This window comes from Molothrus ater, chromosome 2 (genome assembly GCF_012460135.2).
Source record: "Molothrus ater isolate BHLD 08-10-18 breed brown headed cowbird chromosome 2, BPBGC_Mater_1.1, whole genome shotgun sequence".
Classification (NCBI taxonomy): domain Eukaryota; kingdom Metazoa; phylum Chordata; class Aves; order Passeriformes; family Icteridae; genus Molothrus; species Molothrus ater.
The window spans coordinates 114176234-114192989 of NC_050479.2; the positions used below are offsets into that span (position 1 = coordinate 114176234).

General features: G+C 40.8%; 1 protein-coding gene across 1 annotated transcript in view; it reads right to left on the bottom strand.

The window, feature by feature from the left end:
• The window catches only part of ZNF654 (zinc finger protein 654), a 29933-nt gene extending 15023 nt beyond the window's left edge, over nucleotides 1-14910 (bottom strand). Inside the window, exons 1-4 of the mRNA XM_036387770.1 lie at nucleotides 14779-14910; nucleotides 5937-6082; nucleotides 2959-3040; nucleotides 1569-1704 (exon numbers count right to left, since the gene is read on the bottom strand). Of these exons, the coding sequence (XP_036243663.1) occupies nucleotides 1569-1704; nucleotides 2959-3040; nucleotides 5937-6082; nucleotides 14779-14910 (496 nt within the window). The remainder of the gene's footprint in view (nucleotides 1-1568; nucleotides 1705-2958; nucleotides 3041-5936; nucleotides 6083-14778) is intronic.
• Nucleotides 14911-16756: the final 1846 nt, after the last annotated feature.

Here is a 16756-nt window from a genome sequence, read left to right on the forward strand (position 1 = left end):
GTTTGTCTTGGCCAAGCTTCTCCATGGAGTTAATGAATCCAGGACAGGATTAGGTAGTTCGCACAAACTGATTTTTTGCAAGGAATGGTTGGTGATTCAGCAATAATAGGCAGGTTTTCCTATTTAAATAACCCCTGAGGGAGCCACATGGCCAAGTTTCAAAATACACACTGCAAGCCTATAAAGCAACACAGGATGTTTGCTTTGTGTAAGACTTGACAAGAATCAAATTTTAGAGGAAGTGAGAGGAAGAAAGAACAAGCTCTCAAAATATAAATTATCTAAAATAAAATGTTTGTCAGCAAAGATGAGATGTGTCAAGGGTGTGTGTGAGGATATCTAGGTAAAAGGAGAGAAAATCTCTCAGCAGAGGGAAAGGAGATGCAGCCAGAAACAAAGTGCCCATCTAGTGATAACAGGTTTCATTCCTGCTTTGCCAGGTTAAAAACAAACATCCTCAAACTGTAACCCATCATAGAGAGGATTCATGGTGACCAAGAGAATCATTACAGCAAAGGAGTAAACTAATTCTGTGCTGGAGAGATGGAGATCAAGACCTAATTCCTTATCATAATCACCAAAATCATGGGATGCAGAACAAAACAAGGTTCATCTTGGTTTTCATTTCGTTTCTGTACTTATTTGACCAGAACTTTATGAGATATCTAATAAAAATCATGGGTAAATCTGTTGCTCAAGCAGTTGCTTACAAAAGAGACAGAATAACAAAGGCATAATGATGTTAATTTGCTATCAAAACCCTTGTTCTGGTTAAGGAGGCAGCTCACTGAGCTGTCCTGTCTTTAGTGCTCTTCCTCTCTCTCAATGAACACACTGACACAAACACAGTGGTGAGTTTCTATCAGGCACTACACCATAATAACTGAGCAGAGCTGGCATTTTCCATCACTATCAAACTAAAAACAACTTTTAAGAGGTCCCCTGAGGAATACTGTTGCTTGACATGTTAGTAAAGACTTGACTGTAGCTTGGGTATTTTTCCTCCTAGGAACTTTCATTAACATTCCAGTGATTTTGCTCCCATGCACTGCACCTTTCCCAGCTCCAGGAATTACATACCCATAAACAGAAAACAGCTGTCACATGTAGCCATGGGCATCATTGGACACAGAACCAAGAGAAGCCACAAGACCAAGTATTTACAAGTGAAGAGAAAAATTAAATGAGTCAGAGTGCCAGGAGACAAATACACATCAGATCCTCTCCACTCATGTTATTTCAGGAGTCTAAATGAAGTCAAGTTTGTCTCCATGCTTTAAGTGTACACTTAGACTTGGGAAATCCACCCTGTGAATTTTATTAACTACTCCATAGCTGCCAGTGATACAAAATGACAAATATGATCTTTACATTATAAAAGCAGACTTAAATTAGCAAAGAAATTCAGCTTCCTTTCAAACAAAAAAGAGACCAGCACATTTTACTACAGAAAAATAGTTAAAATACTACAATGCCAGCTGATAACACCTGACCCCACATAATTTTAAAAAGCAAAACTGAACACATTTTTTCAGTACTCTGGAAAATTACTGTGATAAATGAAGTACCTAATTCCTGTGACACAGGCTTTGCTTTAAGAATTGCTTGTAATACTGGATCCTCCCATGGTCCACCATCTCGAATGATTCGAGTCACTAGTTCCAGGTTCAGATTCCTGTATTTATTTAGAAGGTTTTGACATTCCTAAGTGTACAAAGAGAAACAATTAGAAAGAAAAAAAGATCTTGTCTAAAACAGTTAGATTATCCCAAAGATACAAACCAAGAAACCCATGCATGGCTGAGTATTTCCTCAGTCAGTCATTTGAGCTACAAAGTCTTTCACTGACCATACAGAAAGCCCTAAAGCAACAACTGATATTATCTACAAATAGCAATACAGAACTGTTGAAGGTCAAATTCATGGCTTCTACAGCCCTCAGAAAGAGCCTTCCACTTGTATAACAATGCAAAACCAACTTGGATTGGAGATATTACTGGCACACACTGAGACAAGCCTTCACCTCATGGCATCCTGCACAGACTTAGACATGTTGAGCTCGATTTGTGATTTCTGAGGGGAAAAACTGATTTAAGCCATGAGTCACCAGCCCTCAAGCAATCATTTTTCTCCAGATCTCTGCATAACAGGAATTATGTTTGCCTGTAATATCATGGAATGCTTTAGCCAGCCATTATTTTCACATCAAGTTCCCTCTCATCGCCATGCATTATTTGCTGTAAAAGCATGAACAACACCATTAATCTAATCAGAAAATTTTAGTAATGAGTTATCTAATATTGAAACAAAAAAATGCAGCAGAAATATGGCTTCCCTCCACATACAATTACCTGCTTTTCACTGCCAGTTTGATTACACAACTGATGCAGAAACAGTGCTGGCACATTAATTTGGAGAAGCAGTAATAGACAGGTATCAACATAAAAACAGCAAAGGAAGAGTTTTTTCTCAAACTGCAGTTCCATGGGCAGAATTAATAGAGACCCAACCCAGCTTCTCATCCTTTCTTTCCCTACAAAGTTTCCTCTCATGGTGGCACAACCCTAAAAATCCATTCAGGTATAAAAAAAACCCAAACAAACCAAACCCCACACTTACCTGGCAAAACAAGTTCTTAATTTAGGGTCATTTATCTTATGCAGTTTTACACAGACATAGAAAACTCTGTCCCAATCCACCCAAGAACAGACCAATCCATGTTTATGCTAACTTGAAGACTTCATTGAGATGAAGCTTCAATTTAAAATTTACTCATTAAAACCAGAGGGGAAATGTGAGATTTCATGTCATGAACCGAATGACATTAAGCTCTAAATAGACATAAACAAAGTTTCTTTCACTTTAATGGCACATTTCCTCCAGGTCATACAGTCACAAAAACTGTCTTTACATCTACTAAAAGAATATTAAAGTTTAAATGAAAGTAGGCAACACTACCTGGATTGAACCTAAAATATCTTTCAAAGGATCTTCATAGAATTCATCCTTTCCAAAGAACAGCAGCAATTCAAAAAGACTCCTGAAAAACAGAAGTAGTGACAAGTCACACTAAAAACATTGATTCAAAAAATGAAACTACTCTTAAGTCTCTTACTTTTAGCAGCATGCAAACCAAAATCAGGGATTCTGTGAATTTTAGACTTGTGCCATGTGGAGTCACTCAAAGATTTCTGGAGGCCAACAATTCCTGTTTTCAACTACTAACACACTTTACTTCATTTCAGCCTGTCTTGCCATAACTGAGGTGTCTCTATGAAGGTGTTGGTTTAAAGGTATTAATTATTTTATCTTTAGAAAAAAAAAGCTTTTGAAGACTATTTAGAAGGGGACAGCTTTTGTGCAGATATGCAAACAAAACTATGTTCACTTTGTGTGTGGCATTCAAATTCATACAACTTGAATTTTATCACCACCAAATTTTTAATCAGATCAGGTCTTTGTCCAGCAAGATGAAATCAGAAGTGTTACCCCAAAAAGAGGTGTCAGAAATGGGTGAAGAAAGGACTAATACTTTCAAAGCTGCTAAGATTCAAATTGATTTGTGGTCTCCATGGTTTGTATCTTAAAACACTGGTCTAGCATTTTAGTTCCTTTAAATCCTGTTACAGAATCAGAGAGGCTGGTAAAAAGCAGCTTTCCAGATCACTTTTCAATTCAGGTTTTAGTTTATAAAAGCCTTCTTCCAGATAATGCAGTTGAGTGAATTCAATCAAAAACTTGGCAGTCGTGGATCTGCAGTACAACTGTTACTGTTCTGCCTAAAGATTCTGAGAAATTTCATTTCTACTTGGAAAAAGTACCAGGCAGGCACTGCACTAATGAGCTGCAATTGCTGATGGAAAAAGTCAAGGGCAGCAGACAAGAACTGAGCGACTCTCAGAGGAACAGGCAGGACTTCAAAAATATTGTACAAATTAAAGGCATTTTTTTCTTCAGTAACATTTTCATTAAACGTGTGCATAAAATAAGTCTTAATATTCACAGACAAAATTAAGTTTTCGATAGGAAAAATGGAAAAGTACCATAAAATTAGATTTCCAACAGATTCTGCTCAAGTATTTTTTCTAACCAATGATTAACTCTGCCAAAAACAGGCTTAGAGAAATAGATACCAACTTATTAAGTTCAGTGACAGAATTTCTCTCAAGGCTAAGCCTGAGAATCTCAATTCAAATATGCAATGAAAAAACAATCCCTACCCAATAAGTATGTGATTCTGAAAAAAACATGAGCTCATTTCATGTTAAACAAAATTTTGCAGCATACTTGACTCTCAGCAAAGGTCAGCCATGAGTCACATCATGATCTGGCAAGCAACCAAACTGGAACTTAAATAATAAGACAAAACTAATTAGAGCAAGATGCATGCTTGCATTTAAACTTGTTTTGAGTGACTTAAAAAGAGGAAGATCTTGCAAAAAAAATCTGGTAATCAATAGTGAACAAGTGTAAACTACAATTTTCTGCTTTATCAATGCACTTACAGTCTAATATAGGAAGCCTTCAAAATATTTTTATTTCCTCATCACCAGTCTCCAGTTAAAATTACTACAGTCAGTTCCAACTTTGTTTATATTGATCACATCACTGCTTCAGCATCAGAAGATTGCCTCAAAACACCAGTGTGGCACCATTATAAAACCCCCTGATATTAATGCAGATGATGCTTCATTTGATATGAATAGCAAGCTTATTAAGTATAGGAAATAAACCAGTTGCTCCTGTTCACAGTTTATTGCCTGGTTACCAAGGAAATCTTACTCAAGGATGACAATACAGTCAGGCAGAGTTTTACTGTCCAAGAACTAAGACCTAATATACAGTGAATTTTCAAAAGAGATTTGAGCAAGGTTGCCCAGGTAACTGCAGCTACTAAGCCCTGGGATCCCTTTATATCATATGACATGCAAAACTGTGCCAGCCAGGCAGAAGAATAAATAATCTGACATCCTAGAATGGAAGCAAATCTCATGGAGTAAACCCAGTCTCAAAAAACAAAACAGACAAGGATGACGGCAACTCAGTGACCACTTTACTTCTCGATTATCAGAATGGATCCATCCAAAAAAAACGTGAATTTCCACCTTGTTACCTCCCAAGTTTTGCTATTTAAAGGTACATATAAACATAGTTTGAACTCTGTAGGCTTTTTCCTTAAAACTAGTGAAAAAACCCACTGCAACAGATGTCACTATGTTTTGATGTAACTTTGAAAACTGTGGTCTTATGATGCCATAAATAGTCCTCTGTCAAGCAGTTTCACACACACAAAACAGGAAATGTCCACAGTGAGGCTTCACCAGCATTTAAAGACAGCATTTATTTTTTCTTACATACTTATTACTCTGACACTTCCAGTCTTCATGTGGGAAAATAACCAACGCATCAAGAAAATTAAAATTAGAGCAAAATTTATGAAACATTCTGTAATTCTTGAAGCTGAATGTGACTTTGGGTCAGTTAACTGCATGACAAGTAATTCTCAGAAGCATTTTGATGGATCAAATATAAAAATCCATACAATTTCAAAGTAATTGACTTCTTTCTTAAGACATTTATCTTAAGAAGTACTCAGCTTATTACATCACTAGAAGTACAGAAGTAAAAATTTGAGATAAATGATTTAAAATTATCTACTGGCAAAGGCTGGTCTTCAAATACTCCAAAATAAGGTTATGATGATCATTTATTTTTTAGATTATTCATTTTGCCAGACATCCCTTATGACAAAACACTGTCATAGCCAACTTGAATATTTAACAAGGATACAAAAAAGACGAAAACAAATTCCACTAAGCAATTCTTGGTTCTGTGTAGCTACACCACCTGCAAAACCCCTCTGAGGAGCTCAGAGGATCTGAAACCCTTTTGCTGTGCTATTGTAAAAGAAGGAATAACAAAAAAGAAGTACTTACAAAGCAAGGCTACTCAGTACATACTGTACGTGCTCACACTCGGCTGGGAAGGACACACAGGCAGATGTGAAGCAGCACAGCGCCGTCTGCAGCACCTGCAGCTGAGGCAGAGGCACCTGCCACCTCCCAGCATAGTCTTCAACAACCTAGGCAAAACCATGGAAATACACATTATTATCCAAGACATTCTCCTTGGTCAGAAAGAAGAAGCAGTGTACACTATCCCTGCTTCAGCTTCCCACCTTCTCCCTCAGGAACAGTTTGTAACCTAAAAAATGTGACTGTTTTCTGGTTTATGACCTAGATCATGAAAGGAATATCACAAGGGACCTTCAACTTCTCTTTTCAGAGGAGAAGACAGGAAATACTTTCTTCTTATGCTGTGCCACAGATATTGCACTCTGTATTTAAACACAAGCTTTTATTTTGCAAAGGGATGCAAATTAGAGAGTCTGTAACAACATCCAGACGTTCTAGTCTAAAAACTTTCCAAGAGGGGAAAGAGTAACCTGCACTCTTCCAGCCTTTATGTCAGCAGGCACAAACATTCCAGTCCCTCTTCCTTATCTGATCAAATGAGTAAATTTGGCTTTATTTAGACCTAGGATGGATCTAAGGCAACAGCAGCTGAGATGGACCCATACTTGTATGCAGATTCTATGTTTTCCAAACTTATTTTAGTAATTTGTTTGAAAAACTGTTAGCTTAATGCAGCAAATATCTAGGTTGACTGAAGAAGAATTAGCAGACTTGTAGATAAATACTCTTCCTCTTAAGAAGACTAAATATTTTTAAGATGGTCCTGCCTCACAGACCTATGAAGAGTTCCCTGAAATAGTTTTAGCCAAGTCCCTTTTATAGAAAACCACAAAAGCCTTAGAAAAACAAAGCAGACAGAAACAAAAAACATCCTTTACAAGTGTGAGCCTCCAAAAGGTCAAACAAAGGTGGAAATAAAGCATCACTTCCCACCAGGATGTTTCACAATGCTTGCACCCGATGGGCACAGTACAGATATGTTCATAAATTATTTCAAGCAACGAAACAACATTTTGTGTCCTACTGTACATCCCTCACTTCACTTCCAGCACTCATCTGAACCCACTGTAAGCTCAGTTAGGAATTACTGGGCAGGGAACAGCCTCCCCAAAAAAAGCCATCAGTCCCAGTCTGCACCAGTTCCTTTGCCACACAAACACCAGAGCCAGCAGAGAAATGAACACAGCAGCAACACCACCTTGGCCTAGCAGTTGGTCTGCAGCTCAAATGTACCAAAACACATTCACAGCAACAGTCCCCCCATCCCAAACTGCTCAGGAAAAACAGGAATAGCAAACTTTTCCTGAATGCAGATAACCTAAAACCATGAATTCATCAGCCACAGGAAAAAAGAAATCTAACTGGTCAAGTCTCAGAAGACTTGCAACAATCAGGAAAAGATGGGATGTGGGGAATGTGTGTGGACAAAAAGCTAAACTAAATATAAAATAATAAATTCCAAACCACACTTCACACACATTCTATACAGAAGGAGGGGTAGGGAATAATGTATACTTCAATGTCTCTTTTTCAGTAATCTCATGGAATAACTTTTTCAGTAATATAAACCAAGCTCTATTTTTTGTACAGAATACTCAAGATGCCATGCTTTGAAAGAGGACGGCAAAGCAGAAAATAAGTAGAAGTTTATCAGCACATTTTGAACAGGCACACCAATTGCACTACAGTGAAGTCAACAACAAAAAAAAAAAAAAACCAAAAAAAAAAAAACCCAAAAAAAACCAACAACATAACATACTCAATGCACAGTGGCCTTGTTCAATACACCAGAGAGAAAACCAGAAGGGAAGCAACCTTTTTTATGTGACTTTCTGCAACAGGTGCTTTCAAAGTCTCTGTGTGCAATTTTTAATATCCTTAAAGCATCACCCCCCAGTCTGTGTGTACCTGCCATTGCCAATAACCATGAAGGGACTGGGCCTTTTTGCTTTCCCTCTCTCATTCAGAGCAGATAAAGATACTGAAAGGAGGCTGAAGCACCTTCCTGACACCAAACCCCCCATTCAGCTCCATCTTTCTCCTACACCAACACACTGCTTCCCTTCCTTTAATAGGTTTTAGTAACTTAGAGGAAAATCTAAGACTCAGATGTGTCCACTTAAAAAAATCAAGACCAGACTCATCAAAAATTTCTGAGCACACAGCTAAGACAGCTAACCCCCAAAATAACCAGGTAATAAGTAAAAACCTGGCCTATAGCACTGAAACAATAGCTTTTCTTGGAATATTATGTTTTAACTGATTAATTATACACATATATTAGAAGTGATTAAATATGCACATATAAAATTACGTTATAACTGATTAATTCTATACATATATTTTAAGTGATTAAATATGCACATATAAAGTTATTTGGCTGTATTTCAAAGACTTAAGAGAAACAGCATTGCAAATAATTAGATTTGCAAATACATAGGACACAAACCCCAAATGTTTTATGCAGTGCTAGGCTGGAAGTTGCCACAGCTTTTCCTATTCCTCCACACAAGAAAATAAAGAAACTACAAATACCACCAATTTTAAAAGTTTATCATTACTAGAATTTGAAACAAAGTTACTCCCATAGCTTCTTCTAAGATTTAAAAGTAAAGTCACCACAGGATTAAATGCACAACAATTCTGTGAGTTTTTCTCTTTATAGTTTTCAGACACAGAAAACTTATTGGCAAATATAATGGTTGTCATTCATTATAATAAACATATGTAAGGGTTGTCACATGAGAGGACAAACCCAAAAGAGGCAAGCTTAGAAAGACCAAAGTTTCCTGAAAATTAAAATCCTTAATTAAAAGCACCCACCACAGTTGCCTGATCAGCAGAAATACCAGAGCAGCTCAGATACCAAAGTTCAGTTCTAGAACCTGAGTAATACTACATTTACTCTTCCTGGAAACATTACAAGAAATCACCACAGCTTTTTAACTGTCTTTTGAACCTGCTCAGTGGATGAAGAGCATTTTGTTTTGTTTCCAAATACAAACAAGCCAACCATGTCCTTATAAATAAGGATTTTACTATACAAATAGAGAGTAGGAAAAGCCTTATGATTTTAGGGTAATATGAAATATTACTTGACATGTAAAAGTTGAAAATGCCTTTACACTAAAATATATAAGCAACGCCTTTACTGCAATTCACATGTGAATATTATATAAGGAGTAACCAAACATAATCACACTTCTGGCAAAAGAAAACACATCACCCAGCAACAGCATGATGCATCCTATGAGACAAGTTTCTACCCTTAAAGCTAAATGCTTTCCCTCTACTCTTAATCACCAAAACCTCATCCATCTCCTCAGCCTGCTTCAGGCAAGAACAATTCCCAAGTTTGGCTACCATATGTCCATTACATTTAGCCCAGCCAAAAAGTCATGTATGTTTATAGTCTGTCACTTGCACAACAGTGAAAACTAGACATTAATTCTAGAAAAGCAGTTTGGGCTGATTGGACCAGTGCTTTATCACTGAGAGATAAATGTACATACTTCAAAAGGAGAAATATTCCTCTTCATCTTTTGATTAGCACCTCACCCCCCAAATGAAAAAGTCAACTAATGAAAGGAATTGTTTTGCTCACTTATGAAAGGGAGAACTGCCAATCTTGTGAACACACAAACGCTCACATCCACATCACAGGTAACCAGTAAAATTCAGTTTATTAGGTGTATCGGTAAAGAAGCACAATTACTTCTTTTCCTCATCTAAACAAAAGGACAAAACTTCTAGATTTTTGCATTAGCTCCTGCACCACGTGTGCCTTCTCTAACTTGAACAAGCCCACGTAGCAAAGCCGTCAGACTGAAGCATCACTCACTGGAGATCGTCCCTTTAGGAATAAAAACCTGCAAGTCCTTTCTAAATTATAATCCTGATAAATTTTTTCGAAGGAAAAATAACAAGCTTATTTCCGTGCTAAAGCTATACTTAATGAAAAGGCATTAAAACCTGGAGAAGTAGCAATACCTAGAAGTTTGAAAGTATCAAAGAGGAAAGTTTCAGAGAAGTAAAAAGATGTTACAAAGATCAAGAAAAGTCTACAATGTTTTGCACAAATGTACAAATGTTTCTTTTGGAAAAGAGTAACTCCTTAATCCTACTTGTAAAACAGGGAGATCATTTCCCTGGGTAAAGCTGAAAGGACAGCAGGCACAAAAGCTGATGAGAATCACCCTGAGTATGTGAATAAGAAAAGATTTTATGATGTTAATGACAAGAGCACTGAAGACTGGAAGCCTGGAGGAGTCAATCTTCAGATAAAGAGCTTGCAAATCAACTGCTTTTGTGAATTCCCATAGACTGAATGAGGAGCCAAGAGCACTTCACCCACCAGAGCCCAGCTTTGCATGACAGACCCTTATCAGCCTTCCCATCAGTGTCAGAGAAAGGAGTGACACCACCTAACCCAGGCCAAGGACACCCTTCTGCACACACTGGTAAATCCTCACCACAACTGGAAACTCCCCTCGGCATCCAACTTGGCAGTAAAAACCACGTGGATTTCCTTTTAAACATTAATTCACTTGAATCTGAAGCAGCACAACACTAAACTACCATCAACTAAACTGAACACATTGGTTTCCACCATTCCCACATGTAAAAAACACCACAACAGGGTAAATTTTAAATTTAAACAGTTTCAAGTAGTTATGGTACTCTCTGAAATTTATTTAATGAAATGTATGATAGGCCCTTTGTAAGCTACAATGTAACAAGCAGTATCAACATTCAAAAACATGAAGAAGTAAAATATTACTTAGAACAGCGGTCTTAAAATTTGAGCCATTAACAAGGAAAAAGCATATTTGTTCAGGAAGGTACAAAAACCCCAAAACATCAACACCACAAATTATTACATGAGCAAATAAGTGGTGCAAAATTACAGATTATGTTTTTCAGAGACATAAGCTTCAAGGATGTTGAAGAAATCACTTGTCACTGCTAGTATTCACGTGAGCAAGACTTTTGTAGCTGAGCCTTAAAATGGTGTATGAAGATCAAATATGGATCCAAATGGCCCAAAATTTGATAATAAAAGTCTGGCAGAACCTAAAGGTTTGGGGAGGTTTACTTTGCACTTGTTTTGGTTCTGTTTTTTAATACAAAAACAAATTAACCACTACTGATCCGAACTCCAGAGTAAGAGACAAAAGCAAATACTTTGAAATTTAGGCAGAAAAAATGTGAAACGACATTAACCCCAAAGTCGGAAGAACAAACATCTAAAGTTGTATATTTTTTTACTTCCATCACCACAAAGCAAGATGAACAACAGTTGAATCACACACCTCTCCCTTCTTTTTTTTTGCCTGCTAAAATAAATCCAGGAAACACTATCTTCTCTGGTGTGTTACTATATTTTACTACTTAACTTTTTTTACAAGCCCAAGAATTGTTTTTCCACCAATTAACGTAAGCAAAGGAGGTAATCTTTCTTTCAGGAGTGGGATCATGCTGGAAGGCTGTAAGCTGATGCCATAGGAAGAACAGATCAAGGAGTGTTTACCCCTCACAGCATTACCTTGTTACTTGAGAAGAACTCACCTGGCATTTATTCCAGTCAGTACCAACAACATAAAATAACATCGAGTCCAGTTATGCAGCCCTGAGGACAACTGCAGAAATGCTGCAAGCAACTTGGAGTATTTTGATAGTAAAGTTATGAGAAAATATCCAAAAATATCCCAAAAAAATCAATTAATTTCTTTTTCTAGTTAATAAAACTGTACCCACTTCCATTGCAATGAAGAAAGCTACATCCATTTCCCAGCTCACTATTAAAGCTTGTTTTTAAGCCATATAAAATTGGAAATTCATCCATGTAATTATAAAAGTAGTCCCCTTAACCCTCATACCAAAAAAGTCCCCATCTATTCTGTTTTTACTGCCCTTCATCATTTGTATTTCTGTCTCACAGGAACATCTCAATGGCTACAGTTCCTGAGAAACCTCCTGAAAAAATTTTAAATTCCACATACAAACACAAGCTGAAACTCTTCCAAACGTTTAGGCTGAGGGAGTCTCTTCTAGGTACCACCTTTCAAATGTCTTTAACTTACAAAGTAGTTACAGATGCGTTGTTCTTTTGCCTGCCAAAGCTGGGAACAGCAGATTTGCTTTTCCCAACATCCAAGTGGGCCTGGAACTCCACAAATAAGAAGAAAAGCCACATCAGCAAATTGTAGAAAGTAACACAGAAACAGCTGGTGAGATGCATAAGCTGGGCACTTGACTCATCGTCCAACTGTCTTTTTTCCCTTCCAGCCACAAAAACCTTGATTTCTGCTTTGCCCATATCATCAATCTCAAATAACATTCCAAGAAAAAATTTTATTCCATTTTGCCTTGAAAGATTCAGGCTGTAACGACTCTCTATGACCACAAACACCTACAAGACCCAGATTCCAAAACTACAAATGGGCTTCAAGACGCCACATTCCATCTGCATCTTGGATCACTAAATTGTGATTATCCATAAATTTATGGAAAATGCTCTCATAATCCTGACACCTCATCTTTCTCAAACTGGCACTTAATCAATTCAAAACTCAAGTTGAATTACAATACTCCAGGCCTCAAGAGAACTGAATCTGGCTGTTTACTGCAGGTTTTTTACCTTTCTAACATCATTTAAGGATAAAAGATGTGCACACCAATGCATTTCAAGCTCTAAGCCACTCTCTTAAAGAGAGATAGGTAGGATGTTCTAGGTACAGAAAACATATCTACAGACTAAAAAAGGCTTTCTTTACACCTTGCTTCATTTATCCTGTAGTTCTTATTGAGACATGCTCAGTCTTTAGCTTAACTACAAGCAATCTAAACAGAATTATTTTCAGGTGACAGCAAGCTCCAGCACCATGTCTGAAGCACACCCAAGTGTTTTGATAGGTTGTTATTCTGAAAATAACAATGTTTCTTTTGGGGAGTCCAAACTCACTGCACCATCACTAAGCAACTATTTCTACAACTGCTGTTCCACTTAGGACATAAACCCAGGAGCACAGGAGGCAAACCAGGACCTTCAGAAGGGCCAAATGAGTATAAAGACAAGCAAAACTGTGTTAGCAGTGCAAAATGGAGTGAGGTGGGAAGGCTCAGTCAGCAGAGCAGCCAAACACATCCCCCAGGAGATCTGGATACAAAAGTACAAATATATATTACGTGTATAGTTACACAGTGTCAATCCCAGGAGGAAAAATGAGCTCATGTGGAGCACATACAACCTCATTTGTTGTCAATCCATGAATGTCACACAGCTACAGCCTTTTCAGACCAGCACACCCCTTAGGATCTTGTGTTTGTGTAGTTAAATCAGCAGAAAACCCCATTACCAAAAAACATGTTTAAACAAAACACTGGTTACCTTGAGCACATGACTGCTGTTCACACCAGGCCAAATTTACACAAAACACACACACAAAAAAAGAAACCCTAGGGATAAACTGTTAATATATTAACTTACTCTCATCAAGATTATTTAAACTATGCATTGCTGCAAAGAAAGTTTAAGAGAAAAGGAGCAGAGCCCTTTACATACTCAGAACATTGGCTGCTTTTCTGGAGAGTTCATCAACTCAAAGTAGGGGAGAGGGTTTGGCAATCTCCCTACACACACATGCAAAAAAATCTGCATAAGTCAACACGAGATATATAACAAAAAACACTTGTGATACAACTATTTCACAGGAAAATTCTTCCACTGCTGTTGTCCTCTTCCGTTTCCTACTAATGCATGCTTTGCCCTGGAACTGGCATTAGTACATGAAGCAATCACCTTGTCTGGACTTCCTCCACACAATGAATTCAACATTGAGAGAGAAAACATTAAGATAAAACCCCCAGAGTTGAGCAAAAGTAAATGTCTTTCCAACCAGCCAACATGATCAAATATGGTTGTCATTCCTTACAGTTGTAGAAAATGCCAGACTTCCAAAAACATTTGCTTCTCCTTTTACTGTCTCTGCAATTCTTGAGAGATTATAAAACAGAACAAAACATGAAAGGATGAACAGCACCAAAAAGCAACTCATGGGCTTAGTGAGCAGAATGCCCCCCGAGATTATTGTAAGCACATATAACAGTAAGTAATATTTTAGACAGGGTGTTTCACTGAACGATGAAAGAGGAACAAAGTGACAATAAGGCATCACACTTTTGTAGATGGCAGAAGACAACTGCAGAGGTGAGATAAGTCAAAGAGTTGATAAAACGAAGCAGTTCTATATAAAAAAACCTCTGGGATGTGTTTTGAGCAGCAGCAAGTGGCATAGCTGGAATACACCAAAGGTAACTAATGCTCCATCCACACCTGCCGATTAAAGCAACCAGGAGAAGCAACCTGTTGGTGCTTGTCACTTTGCAAGGCACACCTAAAGGGCTTTCTTGGAGCCCAAGAATCCCGAGCCCGCATCGACAAAACGCTGCTTTTCAAACGACAAAACCCTAAAAATCATAAAACACCCTGGACTAATCCGGTCAGCGAGACGAGAACTGTTCCCGAGGCCCTTCTCGCCTCTCGGCCACGCAGACGAGGCCAGCCGGGATCGTCCTGCCCGCAGCACCACGCGTGTCCCCGCAGCCGCCCCCGGCTCTTCCTATCCGCTCCCGCTCCGGGACTCGCCTCGCCTTCCATCCCTGGCCCCCAGGACCCTCCGTGCCCGCCCGGCCCGGCCTCACTCCCCCGGGCCGCGCCCCGCACCCGCTCCTCGGCCCGGCAGCGTGAGCGTCCGGCCCGGCCCGGCTCCCTCAGCGCTGCCCCCCGCGCCGCGGCGCTCACCTGGCAGAAGCGGCGGCAGTAGTACTGGCTGCGGAGCAGAGCGGGCAGCCCGGCCGGGAGCCCCGGCGCCGCCAGCGCCTCCAGCTCCTCGCTGAGCCGCTCCGACTCCTGGTCGCTCTCGTCTTCCGCCATGGCGGCCCCGCCGCCCCGCGCGTACCGAGCGCCCCCGCCCCGCCCCGCCGCGCCGGAAGAACCGCCCCCGCCGCGCCGCCAAGCGTCCGGCCACGCCCCCGCCGCGCCGCACTTCCATTGGTCCGCCAGCCCTGCCAATCAACGCGCCGCTCACCTCTGGCCCCGCCGCTTCGCAGGAGCGCGATGCGATTGGTGGAAAAGTCTCGTCGTTACTTCAGACCCGCCTTTCCACTGGCTGCTCCCCCCGTCGGTTACGCCCTCCTCCGCAGCAGCCCGCCCGATGCCCCGTCCGCTGAGCGCCACCGCCCGCGCTCTGATTGGCCGGCGCACGCCTCTATCAGCGCTCTCACGCCCGCTTCCCATACGTAATTGGGCTCAATCCTTGCCCATCTCCGCAGCGAACCGATCAGCGAGTGACTTCCGGCGGCGGGGGCGGGCCGGCGGAGTGGGCGGGGCCGTGCGGCTGCGGCGGAGCGGCGCGTCCGGCCCGGCCCGGCGGGGCCCAGCGCGGAGCGGCGGAGCAGCAGCCCCGGGGCGGCCCCGGGCGGGCGGCGCGGCTGCTGCGGGTAATGGTGCCTGGCACGGGTCCGGCGGATCCGCATCCGCGCGTGGGGAGGAGGCTGCGGGGCCTCCCGGGAAACACCCGCGCTACGGGGAAGGGCCGCAGCCGCGGGGCCTGGGCTGTGCCCGGCCGGGCTCCGCGCGTTTCACCCGCGGCGCCGGCAGCCCGGGGGACGAACCCGGGCGAGCAACGCACCGAGTGATGGTCCCGGTCCCTGGGCGGAACCCGCCCGGCGCTTGGAGATGCAGACTCGCTGTGCTCCTCTCCCAGCGGCTCCGGTGCGGTGACAGCGGTCACAGCCGAGACCCCGGAGCAGCCGCCTCGCCCGGAGTGCCCCGGAGAGCGGATCCGTGAGCACCCTGGGGTGGGGAGGCAGCAGCCCTCTGCAAGGAAACACGCCAAAATTTGATATCCCCCCCAAAAAAATAGACCTACCAAAAATCCTGTGTTCTGCTGCTCTCAGAATCCTGAGAGATTTTGCTGCAGTAGGACTACAAGCACCTGGTTTGGTGGGGGAATTCTTTTTTGGCTTTTCAGAAGCCAAAGCAACAAGTTTGTGTTGGATTCGGACTTGTTTTCTTCTTGATTTCAGGAAATGGTTGTTAGGAAACTCTTGTATAAAGCAAGAAAAAGAATGAAGAAGGTTACATTGATGCTGGGTACAGACTGTTTATCATTGTATCAGTCTAAGACTTACAGGTCTGCAAAGCTGCAGTGAGAGCAAAACATATTCACTAGGAAACTAGCTAATACCAAGATCTTTGTTGCCTTTTGCAGAAGCTTGTAATCTCTTCTTGTAGCAATGGCTTAAGAAAAAAGACAGTGTTGATGACAGAATTCTCTATTCCTTTAGTTCCAGGGTGGGGAAAACCCATTCTGGGCAGCAGAAACTGTATTCAACCTTTTTTTTTTTTTTAATGTCGCTACAGCAAACTGGGTAACAAAAGAAAACAAGTACAGAGAAGTACATACGGAGGTAGCAGGACACTTAGAAGAAACATTGTTGCCTTTTCGATTTTTTTTTCAGGAAATGGGTAGCTAATGCAATGACCATTAATTTTGCTCAGAAAACCTCTAACCTCAGCAGAGCTGCTACTTGACTTCAGCTTTACTTTAAAAAGAAGTTAATTTACCTATAGTTGAGATTTGCAGTAGCTACGTACCTCAACAACAAAAGGGACACTGTTTGATTTCAGAGCACTTGACTGGGTTATTGCTTGCTTTGGTGACACGGTCTAGTTTAGAGTGATGGTAAACTTGTTTGAAAATAGAATTGCATCTATT